The sequence below is a fragment of the Chiroxiphia lanceolata genome, chromosome 14 (genome assembly GCF_009829145.1).
Source record: "Chiroxiphia lanceolata isolate bChiLan1 chromosome 14, bChiLan1.pri, whole genome shotgun sequence".
NCBI classification, from domain to species: Eukaryota; Metazoa; Chordata; class Aves; order Passeriformes; family Pipridae; genus Chiroxiphia; species Chiroxiphia lanceolata.
In genome coordinates, this window is record NC_045650.1 from 13663500 (window position 1) to 13681331 (window position 17832).

At 35.6% G+C, this 17832-nt stretch overlaps 1 protein-coding gene across 2 annotated transcripts in view; it reads right to left on the minus strand.

Moving 5' to 3' along the window:
- Nucleotides 1–730: 730 nt before the first annotated feature.
- Nucleotides 731–17832, minus strand: part of SMARCA1 (SWI/SNF related, matrix associated, actin dependent regulator of chromatin, subfamily a, member 1) — a 33003-nt gene continuing 15901 nt past the window's right edge. For both annotated transcript variants that reach the window (XM_032701812.1, XM_032701813.1), the window contains exons 16-24: nt 17505–17624; nt 16215–16325; nt 15914–16027; nt 13897–14019; nt 12232–12364; nt 11173–11291; nt 10761–10973; nt 5555–5665; nt 731–4856 (exon numbers count right to left, since the gene is read on the minus strand). In XM_032701812.1, coding sequence (XP_032557703.1) covers nt 4785–4856; nt 5555–5665; nt 10761–10973; nt 11173–11291; nt 12232–12364; nt 13897–14019; nt 15914–16027; nt 16215–16325; nt 17505–17624 — 1116 coding nt within the window. In that variant the 3' untranslated portion in view covers nt 731–4784. The remainder of the gene's footprint in view (nt 4857–5554; nt 5666–10760; nt 10974–11172; nt 11292–12231; nt 12365–13896; nt 14020–15913; nt 16028–16214; nt 16326–17504; nt 17625–17832) is intronic.

The window sequence follows — 17832 nt, forward strand, 5'->3', positions numbered from 1 at the left end:
TCAGCCTGGCAGTAAGCAATGCTGTTTGGAAGAACTACAGTTCCTGTGGTGAAGCCGACAACTGTTTTGGCTGCAACTGCAGAGAAGATAAGGTAGAACCACATCTCTATTCCCAGCTCCTTCATACCAGTCTAGGTGCCTCACCTGAAAAAGAGTGAGGTCTATCAAAAGTCACTGTGAAGCTGAGAGAATTGCTGCTAGCCAATGCCAGGATAAACTGGTCTTCCAGAGCTCCTTACTGTCTCTCTTTTTTTAATGGGGTCATCCTGAGAAAAAAAAAGTGGAAAACTGAGGATTTGTTTAGGGCATGCATCTCTGCAAGCAGAATATCTAGCATGTCTACTGCTGCAACAACATAGTTCATGGTTCCTACCATTCTATGTCACCCAGACTTAAGCTCCAAAGTATTTCATTTTAGTAACACACCAAAGGTATGAAATAACCAATATACTTTAATACAGGATCAACATACATTGTACAATACTGTACTACAAGATAACACAGGCAAGGCTGTCACAAAAATATAGGCACTACTAGTATATTGTTTTAGATTACAGGAAATTATAGTTTGAAAGCAGACATGGAACAACCGCACAGCCCTTACATTCAGTCACCATAGCCTGAAAGTTATGGGAGACACAATAGCAACAAAACCAAATCAAGCTATCTTGAACAGTATCCAAGTGAGTGGGCCCAAGTGTACCAGAGGTATAATTACCAGAAGACATCAGGTTCATATTAATTTTTATTTTCATATATGTACAACTTAAGAAACAAATCTCAATTTGAAAAAGTTCAGAAGTTACCTTTAAACAACACAATGTAGACATACCTTTGAGGCAGCAAATATTCTATTAAGGCTCTCATGAAAGAATGGATATCATGCAAATGCAATTAAAAGAGTACATTACATTTCAAAATATGCAAACTAAGTTCAACTTTAACTCTTTCAGGAAAAGAACATAACAAACATTAGAACTGTGACCCACTAAAGCATTTACATACATGCTTGAAGCTAAGTACACGGACTAGATAAACTTAAGTAAAATGTTACAACTGTCATGCTCTCTTAATCAGATCAGAAGTACAGTCAGTGATCAATCCCCTCCAGCAACACAAGTGCCAATGTCTGCACCAACCTTGTCATTTTACATTCACATAAACCGGTACTAACTGCAAAATTCCATGTTTTTTCAGGCTGTAAGGCTTTGGCATTTATTTATGATCACTGAAAGTACTTAATCCCTCCACTGAACGTGGGCAAGAGGCATGCACAGAGAGCGCCTGTAACACAGCAGTGCCCAGCAGGAACTGCAGGCACTGCACAACAAAGTTATTTCTATCAGGCATTTAGAAAGATTCTGATTAATTTTTGCATACTGTACCCCTTGCTTATGATCTCAGAGTGAAAGCTGCACTTTTTTTTAAAACCATGACCAGCACTAGCACTAAATCAAACAAGCAGTGCTAATCTATAAGAAAAAAATTCTTACTTAATAGTACCTAGTATAGTAAAGCTACTTGTGCAAACAGTATCTAAAGATGGTCTAATATTACCAGCAAGAAGAAAGTTCATTCCTTCTCTTTGTCATCACAACAAACTGAAATTAAATACAGTGAAGGTGGTCAGCAGCATGACTTTTTTGGTGTCATCACTAATATAAGACAAAAATAAAAGGACTGATCATTTGGCAAGTAATGAGTATGTGAAAAAGAAAACCCACCACAATTGTTCTGACCTCTCCCAAGATGTTATGTGCACTGTCTGATGTGTGAAAGGTGCTAGATGACTTTTTCTTTCTTCAAGCCTAATGCTAACACAATCAGATTTTAGTTGTCTGCTGAACAGGAACTCATAAGTTATTTTCAGAATTTTATATCTTGTCATATTTTTGGTAACTCTCAAATTGCCTAAAGGCCCAGACTTTTTGGAAGTTTTGTATCACATTACATTCAGTGCTTACTAACGTCTTACAAACAGTATTCCTCACCTAAGAAAACAGCAGTTAAAAATAGGAAGATTCTTTCATTTCCACCATCTAATTTTGAGTCACAGCAGCAGCATATCATTTACGATACTTGCTAGGCACACACTGTGTGTGTACCTGCAACTAGAGGAACAGAAAAGGGGCAAGAAAGATCCATTTTACTTTAATCCTGACCAGCAGCTGTTAGCAATTTCTTTAGTTATCACTGTAGGACATGATGGATGGGAAGACTCACTACGCTGAGGAACTAGTTTATAGTGTACAAGTGCTCTCAAGGACTGTTGTTCAACAGCACATTCAGCTTAACCAGGGACTACAGACTGTAAAAGATAACAGGTAGCTCCTGGGAGTATCTATCATTCTTCAGAGAAGCTGTCTGGTCAAGGGGATAATATCTGGAAGAACAATTGCATGATCTTTTGCTATAGAACTTGTATATTGTGTCGCTGAGGAGGAGAAGAGTGAACATTAACTCAAGTGGTAACTCAAACCAAGAAATCTGCATAAAAGAACATGTTGAGATATTACCATTTTAAGTCTTTCCATACACTTTGCAACACAGAGAAATTGGATACACAAAAACATGCAAGTCAAACAAAGCTAATCTACAATAAACAAAACGAGAATACACTTATTTCAAGACTTAAAACATTAAAATATTCATCCAATGCTAAATAGGAGCAATGGAATAAGCTCTAGACCTAGCCATGTAATTCCATAAAAATTTCAATTGGCTTTTCAGCTTTTATTTTCCTCCTCTTTTAACTGGTTTTTATAATTTCAGGCCATAAACTTAGTGAGTGGCACATGAGCTGAAAAGCAAATGTAAATAAGGCATCTTCCTCTCTCTATTAATAGCAATACTCCAGGGATTTGTGATTATATATGTACATAGCTGCACAGCCTTTTCCCCATCCATAATTACATGAGATGTCCTTCTCCCAAGGATAAAGCAGGATGTCAACTACTCCACTACCAAAAGCATCAGCTGAAGAGACAAGCTTCTTTTCTGAGCAGACCTATCCCATCTGGGTTGCACACTCATTGAAAGCACACACTGACACCCATGACTAACCTTCTGCCTGAAGTTGTGCCCCATCATTACCAGATGTACATCTCCACTCATCAGATGAGCCTCAACAGAGGAATACCCTTTTTTACACTACAAGACATACAAATAAAAGCTTATCAATAACTTGGTCCCCCCAAAAAAACTCCATTCCAAAATATATTCAAATTAATAAAATTATTCATCTTTTAAAATGCTCACTCATTTTAACCCAAACCTTAAACACAGACCACCAAGAAAAGATGGAAATTACTCATCAAACTTATACAGAGATACTAAGATACTAATCCCAGAAAACTTCAAAGACATACCAATATATTTTAAATGACATTAAAGAACATGGGCAGAACTCAAGAACTTTATTTTATAAAGTCCTGATTTTACAAATACAGAAGAAGGTACCCAATGCAAAGCACGAAATACAAGGAGTTTAAAGAGCTTTCTTCATCTCAAAACACCTCAAACCAACGAAGGAAGCAAACTGCACCAGAAGAAATGTACAAGTAAGTCTTCAAGGGAAGTACCATGTAAAGCACACTGCATTAATCTAGACTTGACATTATGAGGGCATGTCTCACTGCAGCAAGGTCCATACTAAACACCAGATCAGAGACAGAACATTAAAGTAAAACATTAGATGTCACAGTCACTGTTCTACTGATCTGGGAAAGGCAGAGACTCCAAGGTGAGCAGAAACTATGAACCTGCTTAGTAAAGGCCATTCTTGCAAAGTCAAAAAATCATACATCCAACACTTTCATCCCTTCATTAAAATAGAAATACTAAAAAGGAGCACTCCATAACATATCCCCATTGCTTCTGACTGACATGTTGAATCAAAGGTAAAAGCAGAACTTCAGCAGAGATAATCAGAGCAACAAGGCAGCACAGCTGAGCAGCCTACCTACCCAAAAATGAATTATTTTGTTTGCTACTTAAACAACCAGAAGCTGGTAGTTGACTACTTCCTTTTATTTGGCATAGAAAAGTTTTCATCTAGAGGTCATTCTGAGAAACACCTCACCTGTGTTTAAAAATGTATGAAGCCCAGTGGAATCAGTGATAAAATAAAAAAAAGGTATATAAGTATTTGCTGGCTTTTCTTTTGAACATTTCAGAGAAAAATGTCCATTTAATGCTGACAGCAAACAAGGATGTCAGTCTAATTAGATTTTGTTCTGTCATGCTCCTAATCCTGTCTAAGCACTCCTGTGAAAAAAATCTGATTGATGATGAAGGCACAATTATACAAACCTTAACATTCTCTCTAAATGTAGCTATGCAAAAAAGGGAAGGAGGGTAGGGAAAACAAATATGAAGTATATTTCTCTTCAAATAATTAAGTCAGTTTATTTTCCAACAGCCATATAAATTTAAAATATGAAACAACAATAATACAGCTATAGAATCTAGGTTTTCTTTCAAAGCAGCAGCATATAAAACATATAAAAGCTAAAACCTCAGCACAAGCTTCAAAAAACCAAGGACTGAGTGAATTTTGCCAAAGACATGAAACTCACAAAATACAGTACACAAAAATACTGGAATGCATAAGATATAAAGCTACACATTTCAGGTAAAGAAGGCATTGAGAAGTATACAAAATTTGCAAAATTAAACCATGGGACTTGGAGGAGAGTACCATGAATACAAAGAAGTTGGCAATTAATACACGTAGATGGAGTGAAGAAAGTGGCAGTTTAATATTTAGCATTCAGTTTTCAGGTTCACGACTTCACTTTCTTGGCATCTTTTTTTCCAGAGTTCTCAGCAGCCAAATCTGCTTTCCTCTTCTGTGACTAAAGAGAAAAAATAATTATAAATTTAACAAAATGGTGGCATGATAAAAAAAAAAATTATACTTTTAAGTTTGTTACTAACTATTCAAAAGGGAGATATGTGACCTTAATGTGTTCTGGAGTTCAGTTCAGCTTTGCAGGATATAATGACACAGCAAACATAAATCCCTGATGTAGACACTTAAGTCTGCCACCCTTTTTATATTCTTGAATCATTACATGGTCTCAGTGATGCAGGTACCACACATACCATGAATTGGATGAAAAGATCAGGACCTTGACTTATACACAATTCTGATCTAAAGATAACAACCCTTCAAAATAAAAGAAGCACTTTAATTTCTTCTTCCAGCAACTACTATGTAGAGGAGGAGTAACAATCTGAGAACAAATGAAACCAACATATGAGGTACCAAAGTAGGTAGAAAGTAGGCAGTGTAACTTTATCTTAAGAACAGTCTTCCCCTGCTACTTATACAAAAGACTTTTCAAAAAAAAAAAGCCCCAAAATACTGTATGTTGGGAATACCTATCTAAAAAATCTAGTAGAGCTGTGAATAGACAAATATTTCAGTTTAATCTCTCACCTAATGGCTTCTACTAAAGTAATCAGTGCCTATCATTATCTTTTACATTTTCTCACAAAATATAATTGAATTCTGCCCCACTAGAAGGAAAGTAAATGCTGCTAAACATACTGCTGTAACTTTTGCTCCTCTTTTCTTCTTTTCAGCTCTTTCCTTTTCTTCAATTTCCATATTTTCTTTTTCTATTAATGATATAAGAGTATTGCAGCGTCTCTGAAACTCCTACAGAAACAGAAAACATCAATTTTTTTCAGTAAATTATACAAATTCTCTTGTTTACATAAATACGTTCAAAATTCTTGAATCTCAAAGTACTTCCATTTTCCTAAAACATTCAATATTCATGCAGCTTAGTTACTGTTGATCTGTCTTTCCCTTAGTGTAACCTTTCAAGAGAGAAAGATTTACTGAAATATTCAAATTCCTGACAGGGAGTTTTCAGGATTGTATCTTCCAAACTGGCATCCCAAAAGACTGATCTGATCTTTCATCTTGGTTAGAAGAAGCAAATTACAGCCTGCCAGCATAGTATGGCAGATTTTAGGAAAAGAGGTCTTCAAGTCTATCTTGAGAAAAAGAATCAAAGCCACATTAAGCAATAGTTTTCTGCGGCAAACAGATTAAATTTTGGGGGGTTTTTTGTGGTAAGACCCCATAGAGCCCCAAATTGGTAAAAATCTATCCAGTCTGAAATTGTGAACTCACTGTTGTATTTTCAAGCAGCACCCAGGAGGTGGTAGGCCCTAAATGCTTTTAGCATCAAGACCTGCAAGACATCTGAAAGTGATGAGGACCCAAACAACTCAAAGTAGCTGCACTGCAGTTACTAATGGTTGTCTTGCTTTATAGAACTCAAGTGACTCAGACAGTTTCTTGTACTCAATGTCAAAGGAAAAAAAAAATCTCTTCCCAAATACCCAACAGCACCAATTTTTATTAAAAGTATTCAGTATATTCTATGTACATTAAGAACAGTGATTCCATGGGCTTTTCTTTCCAACTCAAAGCAGGAAGCTTTCGCCTGAGCTAAAAAAAAAGCTGAAAAAATATGTCTTATCTCTATTAAATTCAATGAAGCCATTTTTGAACCACAAGCTATCCTAGAATCACCTAGCAGCATAAATCTTAACCTAAAATGGGTCCATTTGCAATGAAGTGAACAGGTGACCTTTTTGCCCAGAAATTAGTCACTATTTTCTCAGCATCTGTAACCTGTATATTGCCTCAGCCATCATGTTCCCGATGGATAACGATGCAGCCTGAATGCTTTCTTGATCCTGAATGTTCTGAAACAGTCAAGCAAATGACTCATCTTTTAGACATTAAAACGCTCAAGCTTAACCACATTCTTTAACTTCTGCAGTTTCCACAGATTCCTCCACAAAGGATGCTCTGTGGCCTTGGGTGAAAGTTGTATAATTCAGAATGGACACAGAGAATCCTCCCACTACGAGAATTCTTTTTACCACACACACAAAAAAAAAGCGTTCAGGACATTTTTCTTTACAACTCCCTACTAGAAATGTTCCTGTGTCATGCATGTAGCCTCGTATTACAATAAGTCTTTTCTATCACATGCATGTAGAAGTAACCCCACACCCATCAGTACAGGCTAAACCACAAATTAGGGTGCCATGCTTGTGCCCTGGAATGTGGCAGTCTTGCTGGAGCTAAAATACTCTCACTTCAACCAGTGAAACCTCTCAAATTCCACCCAAACAGCTTTTAGACAAAAAGGCAATAAGTTTGAGTAAACTTGAGTGCAACCCATCCCAACATACATTGCGTCGCCAAACACAGAACGAAAGAGAGCCTCTGTCCCAAAATCCTACACTCTACAGATGAATACAGACAATAAAAAGTAATAGAAATAGAAAGATGATTGTCAATATGCCAGAAGTATTTTGCATCAATTAAATTTGTGTACATTGCACTCAGACTTAGGAGCTGGGGTAAAGAGTGATGACAAGCTGGTTCATAACAACAACCAGCATGATTTTTACTAGTGTATGAGAAACTGGTTTGTGTTAAATTCAAGACAAGCAACTAAATCCTCCTCTTTCCTGGGGAAAAATGTTTGCATAAATACATAGATTTATTAAAGTGTACAGGTTCATGGTTAGAATTTCCAGATGGACCACTACTCCGAAACATCTGCTGTGGACAGAGGATGGACTCAAGAACAATTTTCTCTGGAATATCACAGAAGCAGTTGACAGTAAGACGTGACATGCACACAGGTTTCTTTACACCTACCATCAGAAAGAATCTGCATGATAAATCCTGCACTGAGCCACTGAAATTTCAATATGGACTGCTCCATTCCATTTCATTACTACAAAAATACGCTTATTTAAAATGCCTTGCACTTTTAGAGATGAGTTTTTATTCTGTGTGGCCTGATACTTTTCCCTTTAGGATGGAAAGAGATAAGATGTACTTTGCTCACCTCTTCATAGCTATAAAGACCAGTATTGCAATAAATAAGATGGGAGCACTGAACCATCACCTTCCGCATGAGTGAAGGCAGAGATGCTGACCTGGGAGCAAAGCTTTATCCACAGGCCTGGATATTCCTGTATTTACAAATGAGTCATTTGTCTTATGCTAGGTAGGGTTTGCAGAAAGGTAAAAAAGAATATGCATAATTTATGATTTCAGAGAAGAGATACCTGCTTCACTACTGCCATGATATTTTGCATTCTGCCTGCATGGACAGAAATAAAAGAATAAAAAAGAACTGTGCTCAATTTAAAAAGAAAAAAAAACCCTACAATCTTAGGCACTCGTGATCTCTTTGAAACCTTACATTTTGGGTAAACCATCTGATTTTGGAATAAATAAACGAGGCAGAATTTGTTTTTCAAAGAGAAATCTTCAGGAGAAGAAACAGAAGTAATAAGATGGAAGATAAATTAGCTATTTGTATGGAATTCAAGAGACATCTAGTGGTTAGGACACAAAGTTTTCTCAAAGAGCCTGCTAAGTCTTTTTCAGAATTATGCTGCCCTTTCTATCTCATTTCATATCAGCTTAAATGATCACATGTGAATTTCAGCATTCTAAGAAGTCTTCTCCACTTTCACTAAACTTATTTACTCCTCTATAAATATTTGTATTTATATTTGGTTCATTATTCTTGGTATCATGTGATTTTTCCAGCACGTTTCTTTACCAAAAAAAAAAAAAAAAAAAAAAAAAAAATCACCAAACTAGTGTAAAATGGACCCATAGAAATTAATCCCCCCACAAATGTCTGGATATTAGAATACATAGATTATATCAGTGATTTGCAGTTATAAACTACTAAACCATACATAGCATGACAATTTAAAACATTTAAGAAAATTAAACGCGCACTGAAAATGAAAGATTGCTTTAGCTCTGTATTTTCATAACATTATTTTCCAACTGTGTGATAGCAGAAAAACTAAAAATATTAATATTAATGGATGGAATTTTAAGAGAAAACCTAAGCCAGAAGATTCACCATATTCCCAGTGCCTCAATTTCAGCATTAGACACCACAGAACATATTTCTACACTTGAGCAAATTATTTCTATCTCCTTTAAAAAGAAAAGTATACTGAACATAAGGATCTGCAAGGAGATTTAAACTGCATATTTAACTCCACCCCTGACAACTATATATCAACTAATATTAAAAGCCAAGCTACATTTTTAATTTCTAGTACCCATCTCTGTGATTTACTTCAGTGAATTCCTGCATAGACAACTTAAAAGAAACTTCTTAATGGACTAAATATTGGAGGCTTCTCTCTTTATGGACATAATTTTAAAATCCAGTATTTCTTCAAACAGACATTTTAGTAAGTAATGCTTGTAATTCTTTTTAATTAAGGGCTAACTGCTGCACTATCTAGAAACACTTTAATTGCTGAAATATCAAGCAGAAATTGTATTGCATAATTACAAGCAGTACTGGGAGAAGCAAATATACCCACCTGTTCAAATACACATTTTAAATATTTTATCTTATGTTTTATTTATTCTTAGTACAGTACCCAGAACTCTGAAAGAACATTTTATAAACAAATCCTGAGGCCAGAAAATTAAGTCAGTAAACAACAATGCACAGTGGCTCTGCAAATGCTAGACTAAACTACTAAAAAATCCAGATTTCTATACAAAATGACATTTAAGTTATATGACTGCAGCACAGCATTTAATTGAAAATTTGTTTACAAGACAGTGGGGAGAATCTACAACAGCTGTATAAAGGACAGGGAGCTCCAGTCTCTTGTATCAGCCACAACCAATACGATTTTCTGTTTGAGCAGACAGAGAAGTGTTACAGCTCTAACTCACTGCAAGATTAAGTTATTTCTGGTATTACAGAAAAAACTGGAAGTACATTTTTCCTATTTAAACACGTTCACATGAAAACACGTTTGTGTTTCTTATGTAAGGTGCACTGATTTACAAATTTTACCCATAAGAAAAAGGAACTGAATCAGGGGAGGGCTAAACAAAAATCCCAGGGCAAAGCTAACAGCTTTTAGTAATTGAAAGAGTTCCATATTCTGATGTTGGTACCTACACAGCTTCTTATTTGCAACCACTGAAGTTTCTGCTGGTGTTATCAATTCCCACCTAATAACTAAATTAAAAATTAATGGTTCTGCTCTTATGACAAAGGGAAAAAAAATCTAAAATTCAGAGTACTAGTCTACTTGCTGTTGAACTTGCATTATATTCCCTAAGTACGAATAAAATCTTCAGAAAAGTATACCTAAAGAAATTTAAGCACTTTCATGTGATAATCCACATTCACAACTACGAAGTGCATTTTAAACCCATAGCTTCAATGATTAATTCCTATGTGAATCACTAACTTTCCTCAGACTTTTAAAAATTAAACACTACATTAGAAAAGCTGTTCTTTTTTCCAAGTATATAATTTAGATGGTTTTGGTCTTTAATATTGTCCAACAGTTCTAAAAAAGTCGTATTTTAAGAGACATTGTTCGATAAAACATTCAAGTCTGCAATAAACTAACAAGGATATTTGTAAGTTTAGTCTACCTCTGCATTAATCCCTTTGGGTAACATGGGACTTCAGCTTGGCAGGTTTTCTAATCTGTTTGTTTCAGTTGTACTGTGTTGTTTGCTGCACTAAGGGAAAAGGTTACTTTATAAAAAAAAAAGAAATGAAAACAAAACCCGAAGTTATTCTTTCAGCACTTGTTTCCTCGACACCAAAGTTCCAGCACAAATCCAAATTTTATGTAATGGTGCTTAAAAAAAAGGGAACAAGATATTTATATAATGCCTTGTCCATGTAAGTGATACCCACCATGGCAGTCCTGGATTTGATGAACCAGTCGAACCTGAACTGAGGCGCGTTGCGCACACACTGCCTCAGCTCCTCGTACACATTTTCTTTGTCAAAGCCCATCTTGTGCAACATACATATCAAAAATCTGTCTTCTTCTTCTGTGTAATTTTTCCCTTTGTTTGTTCCATACTGAATACGCAGCTGATGAAAAGGTGCTTTATACCTTGCAATCTGAATGCAAAACAAAAATGAGGAAAAATAAACATACACTATTACATCAAGGATTTATTACATACTAGTGTAGATCACTGATAGATGGTATACTATATAGGATATAAAAGAATACAGAACTCCCATCTCCAACTATTCCTTTTCTGAAGGAATTTGAAAGAAGTCAGCTGCAGAAAACAAAAAAACCTGGAGTGATTACTTTGGCATCGAGGGCTTTCTTGATACTGATCCTCCGTTGAATTCTTGCCTCTCCTCGTTCAATTTGAGCCATAATCCTCTCAATGTCCTGTAGTTCATTACAACGTTCCCAGAAAACAGCTAAAAACACAAAACAAAATTGTTGAATGTAACCTTTTTCTCTGCTCTTACTACTTTACTCAGTTAAGGCACTCTGGCAAAAAAAGAATGTAGCTTGTGGTTCCGTTAAATCTTAAAAGATGTGCTAATGCTCTCCCAGTTTACTATGCTAGCCAAAAAATAAACTTGCACAGACCCTTTATTCAGTATCCTTAAAAGTTAACTATAAGTAAAAGTTTAGTAAAAATTTCTAACAAATTTTACATTCAATATAATTAATTGTAGTTATTTTTAAGGACTGCTTTCCATAACAGTAGTGAAACAGGTTAGAGCCACTGGTGTAGCAGTAAAACACATTACTATTTTTGTTTTCACTAGTTATCTCTATGGGCAGAGACTACTTAGTCTGTATGTTATAAAAGCTAGTAAACTGTGGTTTCTACAGTGACAGCTTTTAGCCAATCCAAAATAAACTCAATGCTTTGAAGGGAACTCTTCTGGAGCTCTTCCTTTTTAACTGTAAGAAGAATATTGCAAAGCTAAATTTTATGGTGTTTAGTAAAATTACATCCAAGAATGTAAGAAGAAGAAATCTGTACAAATTAAAAAGCATTTTGTAAATACAAAAGACAAAGATATGGTGTAATAGCTAAAATAGCAGAGATACAGCATAAAGAATCACATTGGCACTACAAGGCAACTTTACAATTCCACAGGTCCATGTTGTCAATGTAAATTAACCATGTATAATTCTAAATTTTGACTAAGGAGGGATGAAGGCAGCTGCAGGTGGTTTTTATATCCTGAAAAATCAACCTTTTTAACAGAATTAAGTCTTTTGAAAAAAACACTGTAAAAAAAAAATCTTACACACGTACAAATTCTGCATTTTAAAAGAACATGTAGCAAAAATGATGGTAATACTGTGTGATTAAGAAATACATTTCTAAACATCACAAACCTGAATACTCAATGACCTCCTCAGGTGACTTTCCTTCCACCTCACGGGCAATATTGTCTATATCGTCACGCCCGTATTTCTCATTAGCTTTAATAAACTGGTTAAAATCTCTTTTATTCCAGTTTGTAAAACCCTGCAAGCAGCAACAGATCAAGAAGGCATTACTGGGAAGAAGGGAAACATTTTGCAAAATTCTGACTTATGTATGTACCATTTGCTCTGGCTGGCAATGGCTCTGACACATCATGTATTTACAGTAGCTAACGGTGTTTCAGGACGTCCATAAACTCGCATTATCCAGGGGCTTATTACTGAATCATTAAAAGTCTAAAGAGGTTTTTTTTGGCATGAGTCCACATGCATTAGTAAGAGGTTTTTACCCTCTCTTTTTAAAGTTTTTGTGATATTTCTCCAAAGAAACAAGCTCAATGACAGTCACCTTTCAGCAGACACAAGAAACACATATCTGAGGAGTACAGGGTGAGCAATGCAATGTCATTACAAGTTCTTAGAGCAGCGCAAGTATCTAAAGCAAGAGCTCCTACTTCAGACATTTACAAACCTGGAACCAGACAAACAGCTGGATGAAAGCGTAAGTATGTCAAGAAATGATCTCTAATCCAAAAAGATGCAATCAAATGGAAACTCTATAGCACTGTCAAACAGAGAATTTGTTATGTACCAAAGAAATCAATCCAAAACTAAAAAAGTAAAGCAAAATGCAATGCACAAAAACATCATCCAAGAAAGAGACGTTACAATTTAAAGACAGGGAAAGGAGAAAACACCAAGAACAAACAAGACAATCACATGCCTGAGCAGTAATCTGTAGTGCACTAAGTTTCTTTCATCACAGAAATATATTTACAAGGAACTCTGTCAGTTCTGCAGCTGAATAAACTCACTCCACAATTGGGCAGCATCTTTAGAACTAGTATAATATACACAAGTATTTCCTTTTAATCATTAACAGCAGTACTGATATGCATATCAGCACCAGCTGAAATATTTCCTCTGCTATACACAGGTGAAATTCGTAGTGAAATTGTGACCTTGCAATTTTCTTCCAAGGTACACTATTTCTTTCACAGAAAATTTTCTGAATCAAAAAATCCTGTTACTTTGAGACACACCTTTCTCTGTAACAATCAACTTCTAATAAACCCTACTCAGCAGGATGACCATCCAATAGGGCAAGAACTAGCCAGGGACAGGAATTCAGTCCCAGTATAAAAAGAACATGCCTAACAACTCAAGTGGGACAGAATTAATAGATGTGATGTGCCTTAGACATCTGTATAAACACCATCTATGTTGATAGAGGCTTGTCCTGATTCAAACCCTTTTTGATTAAAAAAATCCATGCAAGCTCTATGTATATAGGAGAAACCTGCTGATTGGGTTTCTGCAGGTGCTGCTGGGTAGTGCATCTACTATACAAGTTCTGGCCTCAGAAACATTCAAGGACATTCAAGGAAATAGTAAATTTGTTCAAGGACAGGAAAGGTCCCTCAAAGGAAAACCAAGCAAAATCATTACATGTTAGGTGCTTTCTTCTTTCAACAACATCAGTGTAGCTTTCCTGTGTGCATTTACCATTATTAGTACTTATTTTCCATCATAGTAAAAACATATGAGGAAATACTTCAGTTCTTTCTATTTTACCTGTGTGAGAAGCTTTTCTTTCTCTTCAGTTTCCTCAGTATTCAGAGGCATAGACTCATCTATCTTCTTTTGTTCTTCCTTTTGTACTTGAGCTGCATTTGGAAGATCAGGATTCCTGGGGACCTAAAATCAGGGGTATCAGAAAGCAGTAGTGCAGCAATTGTTATTTCAAAGACTGTATTTTAAAAGTACTGATCTGCACAAATGACCAAATGTGTTTTAGCTAGATCAAATCTTATTGCTTAAACCCTTCCTCCTAAAAATAGGACTAGATTTTGTCAAGTGTCTTTTATAAGTTTGTTATGGCCTGTACTCACCACTTCCACAAACAACTATTTAAGGGTATTGTGAGGGGCAGAGCCCCACCTCGTGTAAGCTGTCGCAGTTCACTGATCTCAGTGGCACTTTTCATCAGCTAAGGACCTGCTCTCCCACATCCCATGGTTTATAATGCTGTATAACTACAGTGGAATCCTAAATTCTGCCAGGTTTCCTATGAAATTATGCACACAGCCAAAGCAAGGACCAGACAGACAACATGAGGTAAACAAGGCCAAGCAACATTTTATCTTTTTCCACACTGATCCATTTAATATTCATGGCCTTTAAGCTGTGTATTGCAATTCCACTACACACAACAGCAAACAAGTCTGAAACCAGTGTCCAGTAAAGATTTTGTAGAACTATTGCCTTTTGCTGCAAAAATATGTAAGTTAAGAGCTGTTTAGCTGTTTTTAATATCTAAGAAATTTTCTTGACTTTGATGGTTTAAATTAAGATTGACACATAAAGTTTGGTTCCTACCTATTTCATACCTTCTGATACTGTTTATGGCAGTTTTCAGTTTTAATAATAAAGTCTCATCAGAAGCAAAGTTCCATTTCAAAGAAGAACAAATTAATCAGATTTATCACTTTCACCACCAGTAAACAGTTATACTAACTTTTTAAGATAACAGGTATTCATGTTTAACCTATACAGTCTGACAGGTTTCACTAACAGGGCTGGAAACCTCTCTGTTTTCATGCATATTGTCAACATTAGCAATTCTCTCATCCTTCATTGTTGGATCATTAATGGAATAAATTCTTTCCCTGAGCTAATTATACTCCTTTTAATGCTTAGCTTAATTCTATCCTGTCATCCATATAAATTCTCTTTGCTTCAAACTAGATTCTGAGACACCTTCTGTTTTTTCTTAAAAATATAATTTTGCTAATATTAATTCTACTTTTGGGCAACACCAATTTTCTGTCTGTTGCTTTGTATGACAAGTTTATGTTTTCCAACATATTTCATAGGTGATTTCTTCTTGCTGAAACCTGCCATGAAACTTGGGGCTTTTTAAAGCAAGTTACAGACATGTCTAGTAGGGGATCCATTTGATTTACTCAGCCAATACTGGTGGAAGTAAAGATAATCAACATTAAAACAGAATCTGAGTTCACTACTTGTCCAGTAACATCAGCAGGGAAAAGGGAGAAATTCAACTAAGGCACAGCAGGAACTAAAAAGAAAAGAAAAAAAGAGAAGTCTGTTGTTTGGTTTCCTTTTTGTAGTATTAATACATTCAGACTTCTCCATACCTTTAAACCTTTTATGTCCCAGCAAAATCAAAGGAAAATCATTATCAGTTCACTTACCTTCATATCAACACAAAGACAGTATTATCTTAAGTTACTTTCTGCATAAGATATACAAAAGCTTTAACAAAAAAAGTCATACTCTGGAAGGTGACCTTATATTTCTCAGCTAGACCACATATCCCACCTTTGGGTTTGAGTATTTGAAGCGTCAGAACTGTCTCTACTTTTTCTACTCTATTTTATTGTTAGGAACCCACCACAAAACACAAAGCTACACAGATATGAAATTTTTAGTGAAGAAAAGAATTACAGATTACTTTTTCTGCTCCACAGTGGAACAGAAACAGGGGAATAGAGGTTTTAAGCTGCAAATCTGCAACGAGGAATACAAATACATTTCACTGGTTTGAAGAGGAAAAAAAAAGCATTACCTTATATCCTATAGTTTTACGATAATACAGAATTTCTTTTTCCAGAAGTTCAAATAACCGTGGTGGGAAAAACTGAAAATCCTGAATATTTGGTTGTTTAGGAGGTCGTGGAGCCTTCAAAAATACACAGATACATCAACATTATATAAGCTTGACTTCTGTGCAAATAAATTCCAATAATTCCGCAGCAGTGGCAACCTATCACTTTTTAAATACAGAGGGTGAGAGCAGGGGATGCAACATGGGAGAGGAGTAGCAAAAGATTAACGTAAAAAGCCTTCCATACTTGCCAACTTCTTACCTTTGGGACTTTTGGTTCACTAACACGCAGGGCTTCTCTGAAATAAGCATCAACTGCATAATTAGCTTTGCGTTCTCTTTTTGGAGGTTCAATCCATTCCATCATGCTCAGCTACACACAGATTAGAATAAAAAGGTATTTAAGTAGCTTTACGCTTTCCTAAAGTCACAGGAACAATGACTGAAGTGGCACTGCAAAACAGGAATGTATTTTTGCATGGCAAATGTATTGGTTGTGCTCAATAACTTGGGTACTACAACAGAGTTCAAAAATAAGCTAGAAATTATAGCTGATTAACACATACAAGATAATAAACAAGTAAGGCAGTGGAGTGGCAAGAATAGATCCTTTTATAGTATTCTAGGTATGTCAGACACCTGAGTAAGGCTGTGATTCCATCTACCAAAACACAATGGAAGGACTGGAGACTTGGGCTCTGAATACTCTAATTTCTTGTGATAAGAATAAATTGCTTCTCCATATACAGAGGACATATATAGACATATAGACATATAATATAGACAAAATATCCATTAGAAGTAGATTAATCTTAACTGAAGCACTTGAAGTTACTTAAGTGTATTTCAAGACTATGCTGCATTTAACTTACTTCTGGTAATGAAATTATCAACATGAAGAAAGAACCTTACACACACACTGCACTATATTCTCATTAAACAATTTATTTTTCTAAATGTTTCTTCAAAATTGATACGAAACCTGGGCTAGAAGGGCATTTTGTAGTTAACAAATAATAATTCACATGTCTGATTCCAGGTAAGACCTTCAGAATATCTTCTCTATACATCCCACAAAAAACAAACAGGTGCAAAGGGAACATTGTGGGACTGAACACTATCTATTTCTTTGGATAATTCTTCTATTACTAGGTAAATCAATGTACAAACAGTGCACATTAATGCTTGTGACTAAAACTTTCACTGCAAAACGAGACTAAAGTCCAAGATCCACACACAGTATCAGGCCTGGTTTTCCCCCTCAGATATGTGACAGTAAAATAAAGCTGAATGCAGCAGTACAGTAGGATGCAACATGGTACTTTTGCTGCAGAAAGGATAAAATTTGAGCAATATTATCAGATTTTACCATGAAAAAGATCAGTGGAGCTGAGAGCTAATTTAAAAAAATTCAGAATATTGATGCTTTTGCAGAGCCAAGTGAGTTTTTCAATAGCTCTTCTCCAGAATAACCTTCATAGCCATAACATTTATACTATGACTTTTATGCTTGCACCTCTCAACTTAAGTCTTAAAGACTAAGAAAAATTACCTTTTGCTTTTCTCTGTAATCTTCACCTTCGAAGTTGTATAAGCTCATCTCTGTGTCCATAGTGAAATTTCGTAAGGAGCTCTCCCCCATTTTCTGCAATCGTTCATTCATTTCAGCTGTCTAAGAAGAGAGGAAGATACTTTTAGGCTCACTTAAGCTATTTTATCTTTCCTGAAAAATACAGCTGTCATCATTACTGCAACATTCTCAAGGTCTCTTTCTGCTTTAAACTTTTACTTACATTTTCTTGTAAAGAGAAATGCCCATTGTGCTTTTCAATTTAGAACAATTTGACTCCAAGACTCTCCATTAAGCTAAATTTATTATG